Source organism: Danio rerio, chromosome 17 (assembly GCF_049306965.1).
Source record: "Danio rerio strain Tuebingen ecotype United States chromosome 17, GRCz12tu, whole genome shotgun sequence".
Classification (NCBI taxonomy): Eukaryota; Metazoa; Chordata; class Actinopteri; order Cypriniformes; family Danionidae; genus Danio; species Danio rerio.
This window is the reverse complement of record NC_133192.1, coordinates 28130785-28157206: the sequence shown is the minus strand read 5'-3', so window position 1 is coordinate 28157206 and position 26422 is coordinate 28130785. Positions and strand designations below refer to the sequence as shown.

The following is a 26422-nucleotide window of genomic DNA, read 5'->3' as shown; positions in this document are numbered from 1 at the left end:
GGTTGTTCATTTTGAAAAAATTTAAGGCACAGTAGGGGGGCACCTTCATTTTAAGAATGAACTTTCAGAGAAAAAAAAGGCAGGTGCTCAAGCACGCAAAAGCCCCTACTGCACATGCCTGTTGTTTATAACGAATTAAAATAAAATAACTCTGCAAACAGACAAACCAACTCCGCCTTTACAGTTCAGTCTGCAGCTCTCAATAACCCTTAATGAATTCAATATAATATATATCAGTGGTCAGAAAGACACGCTCGACAGCGTTTTCAATCACAAATGACTTATTTTAGGTTTCAAATGGCGAAATACACATTAGTACTAGCAGAACAACCCTTTGCAGTCCATGAAATACACCACTGTTGTCTGTGAAAATGGCCAAAAATCATATTAAGTATAATCTGACAACATGCTTACTTCATACAGTATACACATTGTGTGCATAATTAGACATTTAGTGCTGTCCGTAACTGTACTTTAGCACATGCAGGTCAGTTTAGGACCATGATCTGTTCACACTACAAATCTGGCATTGGCCACATTTATAACAACAAATGTGAACAGCTATGCAAAAAAATCTGATATGAGAAAAAATGTGAGCAATAAGCCTTGCACAGTGAACGTAGCCTTGCATTATGGGATTTTGATTTCTGCTATGTCGACTTCTGATGTTGTAAATTAAACTCTGCAGTTTAACAAAGTGACTTTTGTTGACAATTTAATAGTTTCAAATAGTATAATGTATAATAAATAATATACAGAGATTTAATTCTGTAAAATTACAGGAAATGTACTGGAAGTTTTATTATAAGTGTTTGTACCACGATATACAACACCAACACATAAAATATATCCCTTTAAACTATTAAAAATTTTCATAAAAGTCACTTTTGTCACCAAAGGTGTTGGATGAAAGATCAAGGCCACATAATGCAATTCAAGAGCATAAATAAATGGGAAAACTAACAGATGAACCACAAAATACAAAAAAAAAAAAAAAAAAAAACTGCAAATTTACAGATTTTTTTTTACAGTGTACATTAAAGTATAGTTCACCCAACCATAAAAATGTACTTGTTTATTCACCTTGCACTTTTACCAAACCTTCATGAGTTACATTCGTCTGCTGAACACAAAAAAAGATATTTTGAAGAACGTTGGAATCGTGAAACCATTGATATCCATAGTAGGAAAAACTAATTTTACAGAAAGGCAATGGTTACAGGTTTCAAGCTTTCTTCAAAAAATCTTCTTGTGATCTTGTGTTCAACAGAAAAAAATGAAAATCATAAAGATTTGTAACAAGTGAAGGGTGAGTAAATGATGACAGAATTTTCATTTGTGGGTGAACTATCCCTTTAAGAGGATATTTATTAATAGTATTATTCAGATATTTCAGTTAGCAATTAAATCATTAGTCTCATCTGTCTTAGTTTACACCACAGGTGTCAAACTCAGTTCCAAAAGGGCCGCAGCTCTGCACAGTTTAGTTCCAACCCTAATTAAACACACCTGATCAAACTAATTGAGTCCTTCAGGCTTGTTTGAAACCTACAGGTAAGTGTGTTGGAGCAGGGATGGAACTAAACTGTGCAGGGCTTCGGCCCTCCAGGAATTGAGTTTGACACCCCTGGTTTACACCTAATATTAAGATGCGTTACAGCCAATCCAGTCACAAGAGGAGGATGATAAATACAAGTGCAAATGGGGTCTAAAAAGTTTTGAGCTTGTCCAATTTTGACCTCTTCCAGGAGTAACTGCAAACAGATTTGATTGTATTGCTTTTATACTGTAAACATGATTGCATGTACTTGAAAAGCCACAAAAAACAAAAACAAAAAAAACTTGCCTTTCCACCTACTGACCTAAGAGCATAAGTGGTCACAAGAGGCGCATTTAAATAAATCTTACAACCAGGTGGACATGATGATGTCTGTCAGCTAGGCACTTGTGGTCAGATCACTGAAAACAGATGTTAATGCCAGGTGGATTCAGAGTAGGAAACACAAGGGGAAAGAAACAGCCCAACAAGGATCCACATATCGGTGGCTTTCCAAAAAGAGGATACCACTTAAACGCACATAAATGACATAAGGTTATCAACGGTAAATCATGAAGCTTTGCACATTTGCTGCTACATTTCACAAATAATCTAGCAGTTTGAAGGATCTCGCTGCAACATACAAATTACACACTTAAGCAACAAAGCAAAAGAAATGAGGCTTTTTTTTCTTATGTGCTCAGCTTGAATAGTTAAATTTCAATCATCAATTAAATTTTTTTTTTAAATTGGGAATGTGACTAATGATACAATTAAAGGATCAGAGTCAAAAGACCTAGTCATTTACAAACCAAATAATTTTTAGTGAATAGCAACTGTTTTTAAAATTTGGCCATTTTAAGGCACCAGAAGTCTTGAAATATATAGGCCCAATCCCAATTCTACTCCTTAGCCCTTCCCATTACCCCTCGATTTGTGCGTGCCCGTGAAGGGGTAGTGGTGTCCCAATTCTCTTTAGCTTGAAGGCGTAGGGCTAAGGGCAAGGGGTATACACCCCTTCAAACGAAGATTTTTCAAGACCACACTCGAAACCAAAGGGTAAGAGAAATTACCCAGAATACACTAGCCACGCGTTTTATTATATTCATAACCGCGTTCGTGTTTTACCATCATGCTTAAAAAAAACCCCCGCTTAAATCCGCTAAATTTCACGATCTATAATCCCTAATAATAACTCATGTACAACAGTACCACAGTATTCTGAAACTCGATGACACTGCAATACCCTGTCAGAAAAGTCTAGTGACTGGGAATGGGCTTTTTACATTGTCTGCTATAATGTTCATGTTGTTTTTGGTGTGTTTACAAAGATGAATATGGCCATGGTATAAATACACAGTACAGTTACGGTCTTATTGCCACATCAAATCAAATCACTTTTATTGTCACATAAACAGCAGCACGTGTGCTATGATGAGTGAAAAGCTTAGATTAGATCATTAGACAGTAGATCGTTATGATGACATGATGCCATCAGTAATTTCCTGAAGATAAATACCAAAAAATAACACAACTGGAATCACTACAGCAGTCGCGATCGTCTAATCTCATATGAAGCATCAGACCGCGAGGACATATGATGACGTGTGCAGGTGCTGTATTGCTGTCCCAATTCTTAAGGGTAAATTTTTAAGCGGTAGGTTTTAATTTTTCAGGGGTAGGGGTACATAAATAGAATTGGGATTGGGCCATAGTCTACAAGTCATACTGACCACTTAGATTTCCTGTATTATTTACTGCTCTTGTCTCCATTTATTGTAATTGCACGATATGAATTATAAAAACTTTTTGTTCATGGTTTAAAGTAAAAATGATTTTGAAGGAGGAAAAAAGATCTGATACTCATCAAGATTGCATTTAATAATTAAAAAATAAAAAGGGTAGTAAAACGACAGTAAAATAGAACTAGATATTATTTAAATGTAAAATTATAGTTTAGTTTTTTTTAAATATAATTCAATTAAAATAATTTTTGCAACTGCTATGCTGAATTTTCAGGAAAATTCCTATGATCTTCAGTGTCATCTAATATGCTAATTCGATGCTCCAAAACATATATTGTTATCATCAATGTTGAAAACAGTCATACCGCTTAATACTTTTTAAGATATGGTGATGTTTTAATAGAATGTTCAAAAGTAATATACTGTATACAGGGCTTGACATTAACTTTTTTCAAAAGCCACTGTGGCTATACTATTTTTTCAACATTATGAATGACTTGCCATTTTCACTAGCCACAATTTTGTTGTTGGGATAATATATTTTATAGGCATAACTTTGACTTTGGCATGCTAAAATTACTTGATTTAAATTATGTGTTACGTCTACATGACTCCTTGTTCATTTAACTTCTGTGTTGTGTATGACCTTGCTCAATGAGCATAAGCAACTGGGCTAAAACTTTAAACAGTAGTTGGTCCAGGCTAAATGTCCCAGACCACTAGTTAACTACAGATAAATAAGGAGTTAATCTCCTATTAAAGCAAGGCTTTTGTAAAGGATGATAACTAAACCATTAACAAAAAAAAAAACAAAAAAAAAAACTGTAAGGAAAAAAAAAGCATGTGAAAGTATGATGATGATGAAAGGGTGATCGCGTGTACAAGGTTAAAGTTAAGCATATTAATAATCTGTTCAAAGAATATTTTAAGTGAAGGCGGCAACCACTGCTGCTAACAAACAATCTTGAGCTCTCGAAAGTAGCAACAGGACTGTGAATTTAAAGTTATTCTTGTTTAAAGACAAGAAATCGTACGGTTGCTTCGCGCAAGGAAATGAGAGCGCGCAATCTTTTAAAACACTATGCGCATTACATAAGCAGTGCGCATGACACTAAAGCCCTTATCAGTGAGTGGGGATCACCTGTGTCTAACTGTGCGCGTGATCATCATCTCATTCGGTATTCACCTTCTTTCTTTTGCTCGCTTAAACAGCTTCTCAATTCGAAGATCACATTTGCAGGCATACTGACAAACAGCCATAAACTAATCTTCTAATCTTTAGTGATGAGCCAGCACTGGCAATTTACATTTACAACCAGCCAAAGTAGCCAGTGGGAGCGGCTATTCAATACGCCACAGCTAAAATCTACCCACATTTGGCAGGTTGGAGGGTGTTAATGTCAAGCCCTGACTGTATACATTTTCTAAACAATGTAATACATTTTAATGCATCACGCTGAGTAAAAGTACTAATTTCATTCTCAACCAAAACTTCTAAATGGTATTTTAAATCATTTGAGTTTGTAAATGACCGAACCTCCAGTTCCTTTTACAGTTTCACCAATAAACTCAGGATTTGGCCTCGGCCTCTTTTCAATTTGCGAGATTCAGGAGATGAACTGCTGAGAGAGAGCCGAAGACACCACATCAGTTTCCTGAACCTAAAATGAAATTGGCCCCTGCAGTTCAGTGATCATAGAGTCCCTATTTGTCTGGACGTGCGGCTGCCCAGCAGAGCTTGTGGTCGAGGCATCAGCGTGGTCATTAAAGTCTCTGTCGGGGTTCAGAGGAACATATTAGGATCCTCAAGAGTCTCTGTGAGTCATAGGCTGGACTTTATCGAGCGGACCAGCGGGACATAAAACACATTGGGCCTGAAATCGATCCCTGTACATCTCAGTTTCTTTCTCTTTAGAAATGAGCCTGTTGAGTCAAATCCATAGCTGCTGCTCCTATCTTTAGTGTTTCTATGGCGACAGCGGACAAAGCCATGGATCACTGGACCAAACACTGGGAATCTGACCCCATCTGTATGGAGTTTAAAAGGCTTCCAGGGGATCCCTTCATGAATGTCCTATATGGCTGCCTTAAAAAAACAACTCATGGAGGCCACAAGTATAAATGAACAAGGTTAAACCATGAAGCAGACATTTAGTACATTTATGGCTGTTCTAGTTCCTACCAAGGTATGAATAATCTCTATTTAAAGAAAAACGGATCAGACAAAAATAAAAATTTGATTATGTTTCTTTGAGTTGTTCTTAACCTTTATGACTTCCCTTACACCACATGTCTTTATGTGTCTTAACATAACCTTCAAAGATTTGGGGTCAGTAGGATTTTTTTGAAAGAAATGTACACTTTTATTCAACAAGGACACATTAACTTGATTTTTTCCCCCAAATAAATATCCTTTTAAGTTGGCGTAAAACAATGAATCTGGAACATTTACTACAAAATGTAAGCACATCTTGCTTTCAAAACTGATATTACAGAAATATATTACAATTTATAACAGATTAAATGGAAAAAGTTACTTTAAAAATGTACATATAATTGAATTTGACTGTATTTTTGATCAAATAAATGCAGCCTTGGGAAGCATAAGCATACTTCTTTCAAAAACATTTTAAAAAAATCTTACAAACCCCAAACTTTTCAATGGTAGGTTATTATGCATATATGCACGTCATCAAATTGAATTTTAAACTAATGATAGAGGGATCAAACTAATGATAGAGAGATCAAAAATATGTTAAACTTAAGCATATTATTTCTGAAGACTTATAGTACTAATAAAAATATACTGTAACATAAAATATGGTACATTCTTATTTTCATATTTTGGCACTTGAAAGAATTTATACACACAAAGAAAAGTCATACAGGTTGGAACAATGATTTCTGTGTGAAATATCCATGTAAGTCTCTATTTAAAGCTGCAGTATGTAATGTTACTGTTGAAAAATAAAGCACATCATGAAATAATCTTTAAAATGGTGTCACTCCCAGCTGTTAAGCAGATCAGTACCTGCATGACTCCTCATATCCAGAAACAGCATAGCTGGTCTGGCTAAAAAATGATTTGCATTTTTATTATCTGGTAAAGCATCAATCATCACATGCTGCAGCTTTAAATAATTCTTACTTTACTTAAGTAGTTAAAGTCAACAGGCCATTGAGGTCAAAGAGCTGTCATCACTTTATAAGGCTGAGGTTGAGAGGTACTTTCTAATAAAGTGTCAACAGCTTCATCTCTCTTTAAAGCACATGCGTGTGCACACGCAAACGGACTCCCATGGTGCGTCAGACCAGCCTGCAGTAAGAGCATGAGCATGGATTTCCATGCTAAAAGTGAGAAAGCATCATCACACGCACATAAAAAGCAGATATGCTTCTAAAGAGACAGTACTTTCTTCACCAGCACCAACTGGAAAAACCCACTTTTAATAAATTTAGCTATAGAATTATTTAATTTATTAATTTCAGTTACTATTTGTCTGTTCCCGTATTATTTAAAGTCTACATGCTTTGGAAGTTGTTACAGATGTTTATTTCACTTTGTCGAATTACAACTGAAATTAAATATTGATCAGGGAGTGGGGTCTTATTTTTGAGCTCCTCACATCTTTTGTTGGGGCATGGTTAAGCATATTTCAATCTCAATCCTTCAAACTGACATCATCTGAGAAGGACTGCCATTCCTGAGCAAAACAAATGATCAAATAATGAATTAAAAATTCATCACAGCTCAAGAATCTCTTCCTCAGTTTAAAATAGTACATAGGGCTCATATATCAAAAGTTAAATTTGCTCAAATGTTTCCTGGTATTAGCTCTTTGTGTAATATAGATGCCAGTCCGCTGAGTGTACTTTAATGCACACATTCTGGATTTGTCCTAAATTAGAAAACTTTTGGAGATCAATATTCAATACCCTTTCTGTTGTGCTTCAATGTAAAAAAGAGCCGGAACCACTTGAGGCATTATTTAGAATTGCCCCAAATTTTTTTGCTCTTTAATAGCATGCAGAGCAATTCTGCTCTATTGGAAAGATCCCCTTCCACCCACCTTCATTCAATGGACCAGGGAGATAATGTCTCCTTTACCTTGAAAAATTTGATCTTCCTGAAGAGGATTGAAAAAACAATTCCAAAATATGGCACCAATTTATTGAGTATGTTGGCCATATTAAGTAATAGGCAACAAATATATATGTATGTATAATTTAATTAATTAGTAAATTTATTTATTAATTTTGTTTTGTTTTTGTATTTACTTTTTTTTTGGTTTGTTGTTGTTATTATTATCATTATTAACATTATTATGTTTCTCCAAATACTTTTAGACTGAAGTGATCGACAGCTATGTTCTGTTCCATTCTTGGTAAGGGTTATATTCAAACAGAATTTTTTTTTTTTTTTACAAAATTAAACAGATTAATTGTTCATCTTAAAACTAACACTGGGCAAAATAATCACTGTATGTGTCAATGTAGTCATGAATGTGAAGTCCTAAAATTCAAATGGACTTTCTTTTTTCAAACACCTAAAAGCTATAGTATTTGTATAGTATATAGTACTATATAGTAATAGCTTTATTTAAATAAAGAAAGAAAAACTAAAGTTTATGAAATGAGTGGAGTTCACTCAAAATTGACTGAAAGTTAATTCTACTCATTAAATAAGAGTTTTGAACTCAGTCTTGAAGGTAAAGAGTTAATTAAATACCTCATTACTTCAACTTAAATGGAGTAAGTTCACAGTACTTATATATACTAGTTTTTTTAACTCAAATGGTTTGTTGCAATCGGTTTCGGGGAGAGTTCGAAGTAGTGAATTTCAGGACTTTTCCGGTAGAAATAGAAACAGGGAAGAGTGGCGAGAGATGGGTGTGAAAAAAAACGAGTGGCAGGTTTGATTTACGGCCACGAATTGTCCCAATTGAAACAAATGTATTGTCTCTGACTGCGTTGTTTCCCAAGGATTTGTAGTGTGACCAAGTACCTAATTTTACCAACATAAAATGAAAGGTAAAACGCATGTACTAAAATTGCTAGAAAACGTTAATGAGCATCACTCAGACAGATCATGACACCGGTGCTCGCGTCCTCTTAAACGTTTCATCGCTCTGCTAACAGAGCCATGAGAAACAGCTGCTAAATGTGAGACACTAAAAGAAATTAGAGCTTGTGATCTACGGTCCAGAGATCTGGGTGTCATTCCATCAGATAGCGCACACACACTTTATATCAAGTGTCCCTAATGACAAATAATAAATATTTGAATAATAACAACTTTCAAAATGATTACAGGATCAGTAAAAGTCCTTCTAAACGTGGTCAACTTCACTCAGGTTTCGAATAAAATGAAACAATAATCTTCAACTGGGATTAAACTGTCGACTGTCAAATGGAATTAAAAGAGCTTAAGTCTAATTTTGGATTAATGGTTAAAAAATTAGAGCGCATTTTAGACAAGGTCACTGCTCTCCTGTGGCACCAAATGTATTTAGGCTCATTTTTTAAGATCTCAGAACCAATTTTTATATTAGAAAACATTTAAAACCAAATAGTGTCCATGTCGGTCAGCATTTTACATGAAAACGAGAAGTGCTGTTTATTATATTCAGAAGACTTGGTGTAAATATTACATTTTAAAATTTATTAAAAAAGAAAACTGACTTTAGTTGACTAAATTAAACTAAATTCAGTCTTGGTGAGCATAAGATATTTATTTTAAAAACATTGTCAAGCCTTTTTTCTTAAGCTAAACACATATATTTTAGCACTATTTTATTTACTAACTCCATTTATGAACAACAGTAATGGTGATCCTTGCTATACTGTTAACAATAATATCAAGTGTTGTAATTATAACCAATTATAGCATTACAACTAATGAGCCAGAATCTTGCTTGTGTACCCATTTGGCTGAAGCAGCCGTATGTGTCAAACCTCGCTTGAAAGGCCTGGAGGAACAATACTGTCTCTTTAATTATTAAGAACTGAGGCCAAACGAGTGCATTTATGTCTCTCTCCAGCACAAAGAGGCCTGAGACACAAAACGCCAGGAGAGGACACACAACAAGAGGGCAAAACAAAAGGTAAGAGGCAACGCGTCCATAGAACACATTATGGCTGAGTGTGTTGGAGTGTCTTCACAGACAGGTGGAGGGTGCACTCGGCCAAAGGGGAGAAGGCCAGTGAGGCAATGAAGCAGGTGTGTGTGTGTGTGTAACAGAGCAGTAACAGCAAGAGTTACTTACAAACCCCAATAAAGGAGTCAAAACCATGAAAGAAAGCATCTGGAAGGTTGCCTTGAAAACCAAAAAGAACAACAAAAAGGGGGCAATTACTCATAAAAAATTCAAATAAAAAACAACAACAACATCAATCAACAGAAAGTTCACAGAGAAACAAAAATGAAAAGAATAATAGACAAGATCTTGTCTTCTTCTTATACCACACACCAGTGTCATGAGTGCTGAATATAGTGTAGGTTATGGACAGGTAACCTGCATTTGTAATTGGTAAGCTCTCCACAAACAGACAGGCAGGTGCACGCGTTTCATTACTGTAAATTCAATGGTTTGGGTGCACAAACATGGAAAAAGTCACAGCAGAGAGCCTGACTCACATGCACAGTATTACAAAAGGCAGACGGACAGTATTATTAAGACCCTGTTTACACCTGGTGTTTTGAATGGCAGTTTTGAATGATGTGATTATATCAAAGCCTACTGAAGGCAAGCCTGAAATCATTAGCCTAAAATGCATAAGGCTAACACTGCCTCTACGTTAGCATGTTGGCATTGAGAAACAAATGCCTCTGTATGATTGGCTAAGATGTGCTTCTCATGACTAAGTTAGCGTTACAAGTTTTCCAATGGTAGTAATACAGACATTTTCATCTCCCCTATAGTAAGAAAATCTTTGATTACATGTAGACATCAGCAAATCTAAATGTGCGTCTCAATCAGCTCCCATGTTCAGTAGTCAGGAAACAAATTAGGGAGCCATTTTAAGTGCAGTTTTACAAAATTCTTACAGTGTACCTGAAGCGTTGAACTGTAAAAAAATAAATAAACCTGGGTGCCATAGAGCTCATTATGCGCCCTTAACGGGAAACAAAAACCATGTTAACCAATACATCAAATGTAACGATACATTAGAAATGTTTTTTCTGAAAAATAAACTTATATTTATTTATATTTTACATGAATAAACCTAGCTAGACAGGTTAAGGAACAATCTAGCAAGCATAAAAAAATTGTGAATTAATGGTTACCATTAACATAATTGAAATGTTGCTGCTATATGAATCAATCATTTTTTTTAGTGATAATGCACTTTTTAAGAGTTTAGACTTAGCTGACGCTTAAATAAATAAAAGTGTATTTGTCATGCTGTCCCGGGAGAAAGGTTGATCTCGAGAACTCCCCTGCTATTGGATTAAGAAAGTAGTGGAAGGAGATGGGGTTGAAGGGGGATTTGTCGAAAAAACAAGAATGGTAAAGGTAAGGAAAATGGATGATTTATTTGCATTTGGATACGTCTGATTGGTTGGTTAGTGATTAATGATGCGAGACCAGCCGTGGTCAATCATAGCATGTGATGCTTTCGATTGTTGTTTATAAAACTTGGCTTCAAATATTGCAAAATGTACTGTATATATGCAAAATACTAGTTCTGCTGTTGTTTATAAAAGCCACGTTTAATGTAGTACAACGAGGACGTTCTCATGTCACACTCAGTGTCACAATGTGCAGTAAAACAAGTGCATCACTGCCCTTAACAGTTGTCGATTTCATATACGCAATTGATCCATGACCTCGGGAGCTGATTGAGATGCACACTTAAGTTTAAATGGTGCCCAAAACCCTTAGAGCAGCATGTAACAAAACTTAAAAGATACGATTTTCTCTGTCTTCCTTAGTTGTCTTTGAAAGCATAAAGACTGAGAATCATTTAGCTTTTCGCCATTAAAAAGTGTGATTGCATGCCCTTAAGAATCTTCCATACTGTGACACATGCTTCAGAATAATGCCATTAGAGCTATCCTGCACTCACTGTAACGTCAATGCCAGACAAAGAAACAAAATGAATTCAAAGTATAGTCATATATTAAAATATATTCAGAGCTAGTCTATAGACCTCAGTATATTTTATAGTTAAACCATCATGAAGTAATTTGAGATAACTAGCCTTTTAACATTATGCCAGCGCTGCTGCTTGTACAAGCACATCCACAGGGTTTCTACTCTTATCCAAATGTCAAATTTCCTGACTTTTCACTGACTTTCACTGACTAAACACTTAATTACCATGGCCTATAACAGAAAAAAGGGCATTGCTGTGCTTTGCATAATTTTTAAATTGTTTGGGCCAGAATATAATTTTACATAAATTTAATCGTATCAAGTGGTCATGTTTTTTGTAGCCTAGGCTCTTGAAATTTGCTGGCATGTTTTCGCAGATTAACAGGTATAGCTGGATGACTGCATTTTACTTAAGTGGCTTCCAGAAAAATAATTAAAATAAACAGCATATTATATTCACAATAATAGGCAAAACGATTAATAAAGTTCCATAAGCATCAGAATAATTTGTAAAAAAAAGAATGCATTTTGATGAAATGGAAAATAAAATTTAAAGCGACAAACCAAAGAAAAAAAACAAAACTTCTTGTCGTTCAATGACTGGAGTTGACCTTTTAATATTCCATGATGTTTCAATAATTCCATGACCGCTGGAAACCCTGCATGCATAAGTCTATGATAAAATGCTTTCTTAGCCGCTGTTTTCTCTCCACTGTTATTTTTGTTTTGGTTATATTGTCATTGAGAGGAATGGCATGACCAAAAGCGCTTGCCTTGAGTTTAGTCACGTATTTATACTTCTGCATGCTGTTTGGGTTGCTCTGCAATAACACTTCCAAAACGTTAGCTGGCAGTAGGTTTTTATGCGTGTGCTTGTCGTAGAAGTATAAATTAGCCTTAAGCCTCTTATGTTACATGAGCATGAGTACTTCATCTAATCAGCCACTGGGGTTGCTTTTACGGGTTTCTGAATTCTACAAATAGTCCATTATAAGATTTTCAGCCAAGCAAATTGATTTTTTAAAAGTAGTGTGTTTTATATTAATGTTACATTATATTATTTGCAAACTTTCCCGTCAAAATTTGACCCTAAGTGGTCACAGTCAATGCATGTAAATAAAAACCAGGTGTAAACAGTGATGGGTCTCATCTGACTGGAAAACCCTAAAGCAGATGTTTATACAAACTGCAAGCAGGGCAAGAAGCAGAAAACATCGTAGTTGAAGAGAAAGGTGACAAAACTGCAGTATAAGCGAGTTTGAGTTAACACAGGAAATCTCTTGATGAACTCTCTCTCTCTCTCTCTGATGTTACTAGTGGACATGATCCCGGGTCTTAAACGGCGGGCTGATAGCAAGTGTCACTGCTTCTCGGTCTATCGTTTCCCCAGGAGCCTCTCAATGGAGATTAAGAGCTTAGTGTCAGTCTCACGGGCCACTGGATCTCTGAACCCACACCATCACATCACCCTGCCAGCGGCATTTAGAGTCTTAAATCGGTCCCTGTACTCAATTAATGAATAATATTAGCCATAACTGGACACACCATAACTCTGCAACTGTACATCTGACTCCTCTACAGACCTAAACATAAATGTATAAGGATCATTGCTTTTGTTTTTCTCATCCTGTATAACTGTAATGAGATTTCAAAAGGAAAAAAACTGTCAATTTGGCCTGAAAATTAGTGGTAAATATGCTTCTTGGATCGGTTAACTTCACAACAATGCAAACCCATTAATGGATGACTATATTTAGAGAATGAAATCTTCCAAAAGAGTCCTTCAAAACCCAAATAAGGTTTCAATAAACATCCAAACTGCAGCAGCAAACAAGTCACCAAACACTTAACCAAATCCCAAAGGATCTAGGCTTATGGGCGGTGTTATTCAGTCAAAGCATAGTGGTTAGTGGCCAGGGATTGGTTGGCAAAAGGTGAATGGTGCTAGGTATTGGCTGCAAAACACACACACACAAGACACTGGGTGCATCACTGGCGGAGGAGAAGCGTCGGTGGGGGGCGTGGTCACAGAAAGCATGGCTGCTGCGCCTCTGGTTGGATTCTGTGGCCTTGGGTGGAGGTGGAGAATAGAGGGATGAAAGAGGAAAAAGAGGAGATACTGGTTCTGACCCCGAGAGAGAGGAGGAGGCATGAGAGGCTAGAAAGAAAAATGAGAAAATGAACAGGGGATGTGAATGACAAAAACAAAACAAAAAATTGGGGATACATAATATTGAGGGAAAAATGATCCCAGTGATTACAGAAGGAAATGATGTAAACTATTTAGGGCTGTGATAGAAAAGTGTTAATTCAACATGAACTATATAGTTAATGAATATACAACTAGGGACTTGTAAGCAAATGACATTATACATTCACCGGCCACTTTATTAGGTACATCTTACTAGTACCGTAGGACCCTTTTTACCTTCAGAACGGTCTTAACCCTTCGTGGCATAAATTCCACAAGGTACCTAAAATATTCCTCTGAGATTTCGGTCCATATTGACATGATAGCATCACAGCATATCAGATTTGTTGGCTGCACATCCATAATGAGAATCCCCCGTTCCAACACATCCCAATGGTGCTCTATTGGACTGAGTTCTGGTGACTGTGGAAGCCATTTGAGTACAGTGAACTCATTGTCATGTTCAAGAAACCAGTTTGAGATGATTTTCGCTTTATGACATGGTGCGTTATTCTGCTGGAAGTAGCCATCAGAAGATGGGTACACTGTGGTAATCAAGGGATGAACGCGGTCAGCAACTATACTCATGTAGGCTGTGGCATTGACATGATGTTCAACTGGTATTAATGACCCCATATTGTGCCAAGAAAATTCAGCGTTCAGAGATGCTCTTCTGCATACCTTGGTTGCGAGTCATTGCGAGTCTGGCCATTCTCCTCTGATCTTTGGCATCAACAAGGCCGTTGTGCCCACACAACTGCTGGATATTTTCTCTTTTCCGGATCATTCTCTGTAAACCCTAGAAATGGTTGTGCGTGAAAATCCCAGTAGATCAGCAGTTTATAAAATACTCAGACCAGCACATCAGGCACCAACATCCATGCCTCGTTCAAAGTCACTTAAATCACCTTTCTTTCCCATTCTGATGCTGGGTTTAAACTGCAGCAGATCATCTTGACTATGTCTACTTGCCTAAATGCATTGAGTTTCTGCCATGTGACAGGCTGATTAGAAATTTGCGTTAACAAGCGCTTGGACAGATTTACCTTATAAAGTGGCTGGCGAGTGTATTTTAATTAAACTCAATAAAGCCCTAAAATAATGGAAAGGCTAAAAAATGATCAAAACAAATCACCAGAACAGAAAAGCTGTAGCAGGAAAACAGGATTGGGAAGGTAACTGCTGATTCACGGAGGCAAGATGACATGTTTACTGTCTGCATACACAGCACAGAAACCCTCCACCATTACTGATGTGCAAACACAGCAAATAAACACCTGCACTCATTTCAGCCCTCTTTTTTAATTACTCTACTTGCTGCACAAGATACTGGGGAAAATAATGTGAATTTAGCAGTAAAATGACACATGAATGGTTGAATAAAGGCTCTTTTAAGTTCTATAGGATCATTTACAGGTTTGTTAATGAAAGAAGAAACATAATATTTCCATATTTTCTAAACTGGGCAGGCCAAGTTTGCTTAACAGTGAGCAGGTGTTACTGATCTAGGCCCACACGGAATATGTGTGCGCAGAAATCCATAGATTTCTGTAGATTTTTTCCCTATCATTATGTCTATTTATTTACTTGTGTAAATTTGTTTAAATTTATATTTATTCAGATTTGAAATTAATTTCAGTAATAGTATGACTACTATGAAAACGTTCATGTGATTTACGAACAATAATATTTTACAATAAACTTTGTATAGTAATATTTTCTGTTTTTTAGTATATATTATATAAGTGACTTGCTTTGTTTACAAATTAAGTGGATCTACATCTGGATTTGCAATATAAACATTAAATAATAGTTAATTTTTATTTTTTATAATAAGGTTTAATACTTTTTAAAAATCATTCTGCATAATCATTTTTTATACAAAATGGGAAAAAAAATGACCGCAGATTCTGCCTGGCCCTACTGATGTGTAAATATGAATAGTTGCACATTAATGCATCTGTATCAAAAAGTATTTAGAGCTTAAAGGAATTAAATGAATTATTTTCCATGTTATGATCTTCATGGGTCACAGAAGTGCATTACAAAGTGCAATAACCTATCATAGACGGTGAATTCTGATAAGTCAACGATTTTAGCTAAATGTTTTAGTATATGTATGACATATGATTGTACTTTTATACAACAGTGGAATCTGCCTCACTTTCCGAAAACATTTTTTTTCTTTTTTTAAATAGTGAAATGATTTTGTTATCATTCTCTAATCATTTAAAAAAAGTCATGATATTTGCCATTTGCCAACCAAAACAACAATGGCAGACTAGTAGTGTTACTTTACAAAGTAAAGGACAATATACACTACCCGTCAAAAGTTTAGGGTCAGTTTTGTTTTATTATTTTTTTTCCATGTTTTTTTTGTTTGTTTTTTTTTAAAGAAAATAATTCTGTTAATTAAGGCGGCATTTATTAAACGTAATTTTTTTTTAAAATTGTTAAATACTTTTTAAAAATTTAAATAACTGCTTTCTTATTGTATGTAGTTTCAAATTAAATTATTACTCTGGTTATTATTGCTTTTGTTATTATTACCATTAATAATATTAATATTAATAATATCAATAATAATTGTTAATATTAGAATGATTTCTGAAGGATCATGTGACTCTGTATGGAGTTAGTTTGGTTTCTTTATTATTCAATCAAAAATATTTAGTTTTAAAAAAAAATTAAGTATTAGTAATTAAAAAATAAAAGATTTCAAATAAAAAACATGTTTAATAAAAATGTATGTCAATGATAATAAAATATTTTTGATTGCAAAAAATAAACAATTGTCCTGTTATGCAGTTACCAAAATTTTCATTGCGCACACATTAATTTTGCTGTTTCTACTGTCATTTATTGCACATCTAAAATCTTTGCTTGCAATTTAAAATGTTTTGCTTGTGAGTTGAAAAGTTTTGAACCCATGAATGTTGGAGTTAATTTTGTCTTTATTATTCAAACAAACATATGAATTTTTTTGACCAAAATTAGGTACAATGCAATTAAAAAATAAAAGATTTCAAATAATAAAAAAAACATTTATTAAAAAAACACACAAAATTCGCTCCTGTCATGGATGGCAACACATTCCAACCGCACAAAAATGTAATGGGCGTGGCCAACCTGTGACCTCAATCAAGATTGACCAATAGAATAAGGTGTTTCCCGCCCACCGAGCTGCAGTTTTCAACTCGCAAAACTTTTCAACTCAAAAGCAAAGATTTTAGAACCGCAAAAACGAAACAAAACCGAAAGCAAAATAAATGAGCACACAATGAATTAATCTGGTGGTAACTGCATAAAATGGCAATAGTTAACTATTTGATTTTTTTTAATAAATGTACTTTTATAATTTAATTTCTTTAATTTTTTAATTGCTGTGTAACTAATTTTGGTCAAAAACTTTATATGTTTGTTTGAATAATAAAGACACAAAATGAACCCCGGCATTCATGGGTTCAAAACTTTTCAACTCATAAGCAAAACATTTCAACCCGCAAGCAAAGATTTTAGATGTGCAATAAATTACAGTAGAATCAGCAAAATTAATGTGTGCGCAATGAAAATTTTGGTAACTGCATAATAGGACAATTGTATTATTATTTCATTAAATTATGTTTATTTTTTGCAATCCAAAATATTTTATTATCATTGACATACGTTTTTTTAATTAATTGTGTTTTTTTTTTTTTTGAAATCTTTTTTTTTTTTTTAATTACTACAAACTTAATTTTTCTTTAAAACTAAATATTTTTGATTGAATAATACAGAAACAAAACTAACTCCATAACTCTGAAGACTGGGGTAATGAAGCTGAAAATTTATCTTTAAAATTACTGGAATAAATTATTAAATTAAAAGATATTTTATAGTGCAATTACATTTCACACTTTTACAATTTGTACTGTATTTTTGGTGAAATAAATGCAGCCTTGGTGAGCAGGAGAAGCTCATTTTAAAACATTAAAAAATCCTACTGACCCCAAACTTTTGACCGGTAGTGTATATATTTAATAATATGTAATAATAGCATTTTTAGTATATTTTTTTGTCAGATCAGTGTCAATGTGGATCAAAACCTTTCCAATTCAAATTATATAATGGTCGTGTAAGCTTATCATATATGTAAATATGTGTGTTTGAGAGAGAGAGAGAGAGAGAGAGAGACATGCAGGAAATGCAGATAAAGAGACAAAAAGCTGATGTCCGTTGCCATGTTTGTACAAACCCTCTAAAGTGAGTGGGTGAAAAAAAAACATTACCACAATAGCTATGGAGATACAGATATTAGATTCTGTGTGTGTTTTGTGTTTGTGTTCACCTGTCTCTGGATCACTGAAGTCAGGTAGTGTCATGGCGTTCAGCTGGCGACGGTCAGCAACAGCTCTGTCTAACAGACTGCTCCCTCTTCCAGAATCACTACACACACACACACACACACACACACACAGACGAGAAAAAGCAATTAAGACATTAAAATTAGAGAGTGAGTCAAGCACTCAGGCAGGCGATGTGATACTTGCACATCAATACACACGGAATGATGAAACCCTCAGAAATTTCACTCAGCATCTCATGGCACACTGCTATAGCACACACAACCACAACGCCTCTGCAACACTGTTCATATGGAAAAAGAAGTACTGTAATAACTGAAAATTAGAGGACAATGAGAGATGTTGCCAGACAGTCCGGGTTTTATATGTGGTTAAATGGATGATGCTATGTGGTTGCTTGTGTGTCCTGAATGGCTGTCAGCATATTGATTAGTGGTTGGTTACTGGCCCAAATTATATAGATCATGCAAAAATTTAAATTCTGCCATGATCTAGACACCCTTCGCTTGTTTAAAACCTATTTGCAGGGCTTAATTTTTGCCGGAACATGTCGGATCCGGAACCTTTGAAATCTGGTCCGGCACCAAATTTGACTGATTTCCCTCCTCAACCTCCCTCCTGCCCGTCCGCTGTTCACTTTCTTCAGCGACTCTCCAACCCTCTTCACTATTGTCTATTTCACCCCTCCGCCATCCACCTCTCCATCCTCGGGTAACTTGCCAGATCCATTACCCCTATCTGTTCCGGGACCTCGCAATTCACAAATTAAGCACTGCCTATTTGAGTTTCTTCTGTTGAACACAAAAGAAGATATTTTGAAAAATGGTGGCAGCTAGCACCCATTGAATTTCATAGTAATTTTTTTCTCAATATGGAGATCTATGGGTCCAGCATTTTTCAAAATATCTTCTTTTGTGTTCAACAGAAGAAAGAAAATCACAAAGGTTTAAAGCCACATGAGGGGCAACTATCCCTTATAAAAAAGAGCCCAAAACCTTGATGATGATGATTTGCTTTCTAGAAATGGCCCTGTTTGTAATAATAATAATCCAAAATTACATTTTGTAACCAGTCCAAACTCCCCAAAAAATGACATCTGCGGCCTTCATTAAAGGGCACCTATTTTACCCCTTTTTCAAGATTTAAGATAAGTCTTTTGTGTCTCCAAAATGTGTCTGTAAAGTTTCATCTCAAAACGCCCATCAGATTATTTATTAGACCTTTCAGAATGCTGGATTTTTCTGCTCTGAACACAATGTAGCTGTTTTTGTGGCCCGTGCCATGCTAGTTCTCCCCGCCCACCGTTCCCACATGCCTGTCAGAGTGTGCCTCAATCTCCTGCTGCGTCAGATAAACAGCACAGTGGCAGACATGAAGGAAGCACATCTCACATATTGTTTGTGAGAAATACTACAGTAAGAACTTTCCCAATGATTATTTGATGTATTTGTTGTGGAGTTAATTAGCTGACGAGAACGATAAATCACACAATGTTGTTACAAAGTTCACACACGCACGCACACGTTTAACTTTGCACTGTTTTTGCATGCAAATGTGACAGGATACACATTAATATCCACTGCTGTATGGATATCTGTTATGTTAATGTACAAAACAAACCTGATTCAAAGTCTACAAATCGGGATTGAAGTGTCTGCTTTTATAATTATGTGGCTGTGGTGATAAAAGACGGTAAAATTGCTAAGATTCATTACAAACATGCACTGCTTTAAAATATTTTCAACTTGTAAAACTGATTCTTGATCACATTTGATGATGATTGATGAAAGCAGCGAGCTCAACAAATCTTTTAATCCCGGTTGCTTTGCGCACGTCCTGTCTTGTTGATATGATTATGCTTGTTACTACGGAGAGATGTTAATACGCGGCTGTCAATCAATTCGGTGGGTGGGGAAATCGCACTCCTATGTCAAGTTGTGGTCGGCCTCAAAATGGCAGGGATTTGGATCCTATTTTAACATCAGGAAATTAAAAAAAAGAGACTTAATGTCTTTATATCAACCCAATATGACTTTGGACACACTATATTTACACACAGTTCTGTCCAAACATATGTTTTCATCATAGGTGCCCTTTAAGTGGCCATCTTCCCAACATTTACCCATATTGACAAATCATAGCTCTTCCAAGTGTTCTTACATTTCAGGGAAAAGCCATTTGTACCCCTTTATATGCATTTCCTAAAAATGCTTTTAACATGATTGCACTATGGTGCGCTTTAAGTGATTCATAAGAGTCGCTGTCCATTTGCAAGTGCTGAAATGTTAGCATATGTTGCTTGTGATGTAACATTCCAGTCCTGACCTTATTAACTTCTCCTGCATTTGCTTTAACTTTAGGAAAACAGCTAGAAATTACATTTCTGGTTGATACAAAAAAGTAATTAATTATTTTAATGTTTTTTTTTTTAGATTTAATACAACATTTTGGGGCTACCGAAGGAAAACAAGTGAATGAATTCAGATTAAACTCAAATCCTAAAAGGGTTATGTTAAAGTTGTGTTTTACATTTACTCTTGCTGGGTCAAAATCCAGTAATTTCACTAGAAATCCAAGCAATGTGGAATTTCAAATGTGGTTTAGAATTTTTGAGTGGTGCAAGCAACACAAGTAGCAACAGAACGTATTATGCTTATGAAATTTTACTAAAGTGATTGCGCCTTTATGATTTCACCCATTGATGCTTACGGATGTGGTTAATTTCCACTTCTTTCTAGTGTCAATGGAAGACGGCCACTAACCCCAGTGGGAGTGGCAAAAGTTGTAGGTTGGAGTCTTATTAGCATTGGGGTTTAAGGAGAATGAGCTCAGCATTTGGCAGAAGAGACTCTGAATATATGGCAGAGTTTGGTAAGCGTGTCTGCCCACTAATTGGTCTCTGGTGCATTGTCACCAGGTACTGAGTTCAAGACAGTTTGACAGGAATAGCTGGTGTGTTCTGACAGTGAGGGGCTGGAATTTCAGCCATTAGAACGAGAGAGTGAGCGAAAGAAAGAAAGCAGGACTGAATCATAGTATGCAGCAATGGTACGAGCTGTGCTTTTATTTATTTTTAATGAAGGTGTGGTGAGCTCCTCACAGTCAGAGAGACATGCTGTGCTGTCCGATGTGTGATGGCGAGTGCCGAAATTTGAGCTTCTAACATTCATGTGTCAACAGCTGGAGTGTGTGTGTGTGTGTGTGTGTGTGTGTGTGTGTATATACCTGGGGTTGGTGAGGTTGTAACAGGATTTCCAGATCTGCAGCATGCGTTTGCAGGAGAGTAACGCCTCTTCTGGGCCTCGACACAACGTCTCCAATTTCACCTTTGTGAATAAAAGGCTGTAAAAACAATTATAAAAAAGTTACTCTCCTTCCATCTGAATGTCTAATGCAGTGTTTATTAAACAAGAGAGCACAGAAAGGTTTATTAAAAACTGTTTAAGATGAATCAGTGTAAATCTTCCTGAAAGGCGTTTACATGCAAAACTTTAACTAGGGTCAAGATGTTTGGTCTCATTCTGCTGAGCTAACACAAGCATCAACAGAACAAATTGGTAGATTCATCTCTGTGATAAAACAAACTGGAGAAAAAGTCCATGAAGACGATGTTCAACTGTACTGTATAAGACCATTTTGAAAGATATTAACAAAAACAATGGTCCTGACGTATTTCCTGTTTTACATTTTAAATTTCCACAGCATCTTCCACATATTGATAAATAATGTTACGATAGCTGTTATAACATCAAGTTATGATTGAATCGTCATTTGTTACAGTTATGAAATAGTTTGACAACAAGCAGGAAACTTTCATGGACCAATGACATGACCACATTGAAAAGGTCATTGACCCCGAGTGTGACAGGTGTCATTCTGGTTAAGTTAATCTAATTCATATGTCTGGTCCTGTCCTTCCCTGCTCTCTTTTTGGAGGCAAATTTTCTTCTTGTTGTCTGCTATTACCACTGTGGATATTCCACCTTGTCCAATTATTGGTTTATTTGGTGTTATCCCACACAGCCACACGTTTTGTAGACTTTGTAGCCTTCTTAATCCTTCTGGCTAGGTGGTTAAGTCATCTGAACTTGAAGAGCCCTTACCCTCCTTCTCACACTTGTTGGATAAGAAATGTTCTTTGTTTTAGGAAATTAGAGAAAAGAAGGTACTCTCTTCACCGACCTAGCACTTTTTTCATTAAACTGAGAACCCCTTCACAAACATGAAATGACCATGTGACATTAAAGACTGAACTAAAAATGCTGAAATCTTAGCTATTATCAAAAGCGGTGTCTCATTTCAGAAACTGCGTCCTCCGAAGGGCTGTCTCATTTTAAAAAAATTAGAAGGCTCCTTCAAATGCAGCCTCAAAATGTGTCCTTCATTTCCCAGGTAATTGGGATATAACAGCAGGACGCTTTTAAAAAAAAAAACTCTGGATTAAATGTATAAATTAGGATTATTTTACTTGGAGATCTAAACACATGCTAAAAAAAAAAAGAACATGACATGTCTTAGTAAAGAGTGATTTTATAGACAGTTTACATTTTTATGTGTACATGTATGAATCTGAGGAATTTCCAGCTTCTGTAAACCTTGTTTTGCCTTCAGATCGCTTAAAATCGATTACTAAGTCGATGCAAGAGTGCTACTGCACTGCCTCAAGCAAGCTAGTATATTGTGGATACCTGTTGGAATTATTTTTGTAGATATATCTAGCGTATATATTTTTGCTGATTTGTTTTCCTATTTGTTGTTTCTTTGGTACTTCTTGACTTTTTCTTAGTTTTACACTTGTATATACCTTCACTGTGGATGGACTTTTTGGGACTGTAATTAAACACCACCTTGCACGACAGTGCTTTTTTGAGTAAGCTATCAATTTATATTCCACACAAACTTGCATTTCTCCCCCTGAAGTCGAGCCGGTGGGCTCGTTTTCATCAAAATAGGTTTTAAAATCACTTTGAAAAAAAGTCACTACAATTTTTTTTACTACATATTAACGTGAGCTGTTACAGTTGCCTGGTGAGTGACAAGATCTTTTCTCTCTAAGCTAGATCGTCTCATTTCAAAACGCTCGGTCTGGTTCCTGTGCGGACTACGAAGGACTCACCTTTGAAGTCTGCATCCTTCGGTGGATGCAGCCACTGAAATGAGACAGCTAAAGAAACACTTAAAATATTCAATTCAATTCAATTCACCTTTATTTCTATAGTGCTTTTACAATGTGGATTGAGTCAAAGTAGCATCACATAGAAGATTATAGTAAATTGAAACGGTGTCAGTTCAGTTTTCAGAGTTTAATATAATAAAAAATATATAATAAGCCATAAATTTTAAATTGTAATAATACTTCACAATATTAATGTTTTGTTTTTGATCAAAACAAAAGCAGCTTTGGTGAGCATTTTGAAATATATACAGTTGAAGACAGAATTATTAGCCCCCTTTTGATTTTTTTTGTTTTTTAAATATTTCACATAAACATTTTCACAGTATGTCTGTTAATATTTTTTCTTCTGGAGAAAGTATTATTTGTTTTATTTTGGCTACAATAAAAGCAGTTTTTTAAAAATTTTTAAAAACCATTTTAAGGTCAAAGCTTTTAGCCCCTTTAAGCTATATATTTTTCGATATTCTACAGAACAAACCATCATTATACAATAACTTGCCTAATTACCCTAACCTGCATAATTAACACAATTAACTTAGTTAAGGTTTTAAATGTCACTTTAAGCTGTATAGAAGTGTCTTGAAAAATATCTAGTCAAATATTATTTACTGTCATCATGGCAAAGATAAAATAAATCCGTTATTAGAGATGAGTTATTAAAACTGTTATGTTTAGAAATGTTGAAACAATCTTCTCTCCGTCAAACAGAAATTGGGGAAAAATAAACAACAGGGCCTCAACTGTACATATATTATTTTAAAAAATACTTTAAAAAATACTTTTTCCTATAGTGTACAAAAACCTGGATATTCATTTTATTTTATGATGAGAATATTATATTTAACATTGTAATAAAATAATTTTAAGATTGGAAAGTTCAGGTATAAATTGGCAGCAAAGACAAACGAAATATAAAAATGCACAATTATAATTCAATAATCAGAATAGGGCTGCACAATATATAGCTTGAGCATCGATATCGCAATGTATCCACAATAGTCACATCGGAGGATTAGATTATTTACTAAAGATTAAAACAAAGATTTTATTAAACATTATTCTGTTTTTAATTGTTTATACAATATTATATTTGTAATGCCTGTAATGTATTATAATTTATGCAAATGCACTGCATAAAAAATCTTGATCATCCCAAACTATCTACAGTAAGTGAACTAATTCTATCCAAATAGAGCTATTCAATTCTTCTAGTGAAATTATATTCATATTGCAATTTATTTAGCAGGAGAACAAAATATGTCCGATATTTCCATTATCGTGTAGGCCTAATTTAGATGAGTGTTATATTGAGTGATTTTGTAACACTGAAGGTTTTCAGGTATATTGGCTCTTGTCTGCTAATGAGTGCATAAAGAATCCCCCTGCTAACTCCTGGATTTTCCACACATTTTTTTTGCAGACAGCAGATCTGCGCGCACCATGGAGAGTGCAGATGGGCATTTTTCAATAATCAGATATGGCAGCTTGTGAGAAGACGCAGCTGGTGTGTGTGAGTGTGTGTCCATATATAGAGGATGCTCTTCAGCAGCTCTCTGCTGCTGCAGCCGCTCGTCTGAACCCAGATCATTCTGAGCAGCGTCTAAAAGCTGCGCTGATCTGAGTTCAGCTAATTCTGAAGGCGCATTCTCATCAGCCGTTCTTTCATCTCTCTTGTGTTTGCACGCTACATAGCTAGGACGCCCACACAACTGCTGAATTAATCCTGTGTGTGTCTCTGTGTGTGTGTGTGTGTGTGTGTGTGTGTGTGTGTGTGTGTGTGTGTGTGTGTGTGTGTATAATAAAGAGGGCTGGATGTTCTGGTGCATTTCCTTTCAAGGCAGTGAAGCAAATGCATGGAAACACACACACATGCACAACCAAAACCCTTCAGGGAAAAACAGGGTGAAAAGGGGAGCTATAGGATTGGAGGAAAAAGAAAGCTGTTGTATTTTTTCTATTATGTAAGTGGCTGAAGCACACAGCCGGAAGGGCGACAACACACACACACACACACACACACACAGATGGAGGCGACTCTGATCAAATCCAATGAGAAGGGAATTTGCGTGGGGACTGGCCAGTGCTCAAAACATCCAACACACACACTCACACACTTCTAAGTTGTCTAATTGATGATGCCAGAAGCAGATATGTACCCATCTATCCCAGCTGCGACAGCAAACACAAACATTCTCATTAAAGTGGGCACTGTGGCATGCCTCTAACTGTCTAAACACTGCCTACTGCTGTGTGTGTGTGTGTGTGTGTGTGTTTGTAGCTTTATAAATGCTGTGCAGAGGAACACGGAATCATCTAATTGGTTCTCTGAGCCAAGAAAAGGTGTTTTCCTTTTCTCTGATTAGCTGGTGACATCCGTTTCAAACAACAAGGCTACTTTAGAGTAAGGCTCGATAGGTTAGATTTAGTGTGACAGTGGTTTTGTTGGACTCACATGAAGTTCTCTGGGTATTCGCTGAGGGCCATCTCGATGATGTTGAGAGCATCGTGGTAGTGTTTCTGAGCTGACAGCAGCAAGGCCAGCAGGTGCAGCGAGTGAACATCATCACCCTGCAGCTGTAACGCCTGTCGTACATAACCGAGCGCTTCTGGAATCTGACACACACACACACATACACAAGAGATGCTTTTATTAGACGACTGTTTAAATAAGACAAGAGAAAAATGAGGAGAAAAAATAACAGACTGTCATTTGGTGGGAGAGACAGGCTAGAAAGAAAATAAGGACAGAACTAAGTTCCTTTAGTGAGCAGAGTCAGATGTGGCTAGAATTGGGTGAAGCATAAGTAAAGATAATTATTATACAAAACAAGGCATCAACTATGATAGGTTGTTTTCACACGTACGTCATTGATGATGCGCGGAATTTAGATGGAGAAGTGATTAGAACATCAAAATATTTCTGGTTATGTTGTTTATAATTGTTTAAATCGGCCAAAATGAGAAACGCTGAACAGTAGGGATGTAACGGTATCAGAATTTCACGGTACAATAATACCTCGGTATGAATGGCACGGTATGGTATTTATTGAATAATTGACAGGAAACACAAAACTAATGAAAAGACTCAAAAAAAGTGCCAAAAGTGTTTATTTACCTTAGCACTGAACATATTAATAACATAAAAATTAGCCATCTATCTGTAAGTTTCAAAACAGGAACTTAAATTTTTCAATTTTAATAACAAAAAACTATTAAACCATATAAAAAAAACAAAGTTTCAATTTAGTATTGTTGAAAACTCATCACATTCAACATTTAATCACCCACTCACTTAGATAGAGATGTGTTTTTTAAGGAAAATTATCATATA

General features: G+C 35.6%; 1 protein-coding gene across 4 annotated transcripts in view; it reads right to left on the bottom strand.

Moving 5' to 3' along the window:
* Window positions 1–26422, bottom strand: part of ttc7b (tetratricopeptide repeat domain 7B) — a 79772-nt gene that overhangs the window by 7592 nt on the left and 45758 nt on the right. Inside the window, exons 15-19 of one of the 4 annotated variants that reach the window (XM_009293100.5) lie at window positions 25544–25704; window positions 21141–21257; window positions 17900–17997; window positions 13375–13539; window positions 9549–9599 (exon numbers count right to left, since the gene is read on the bottom strand). In XM_009293100.5, the coding sequence (XP_009291375.2) occupies window positions 9549–9599; window positions 13375–13539; window positions 17900–17997; window positions 21141–21257; window positions 25544–25704 (592 nt within the window). 4 annotated transcript variants of the gene reach the window in all.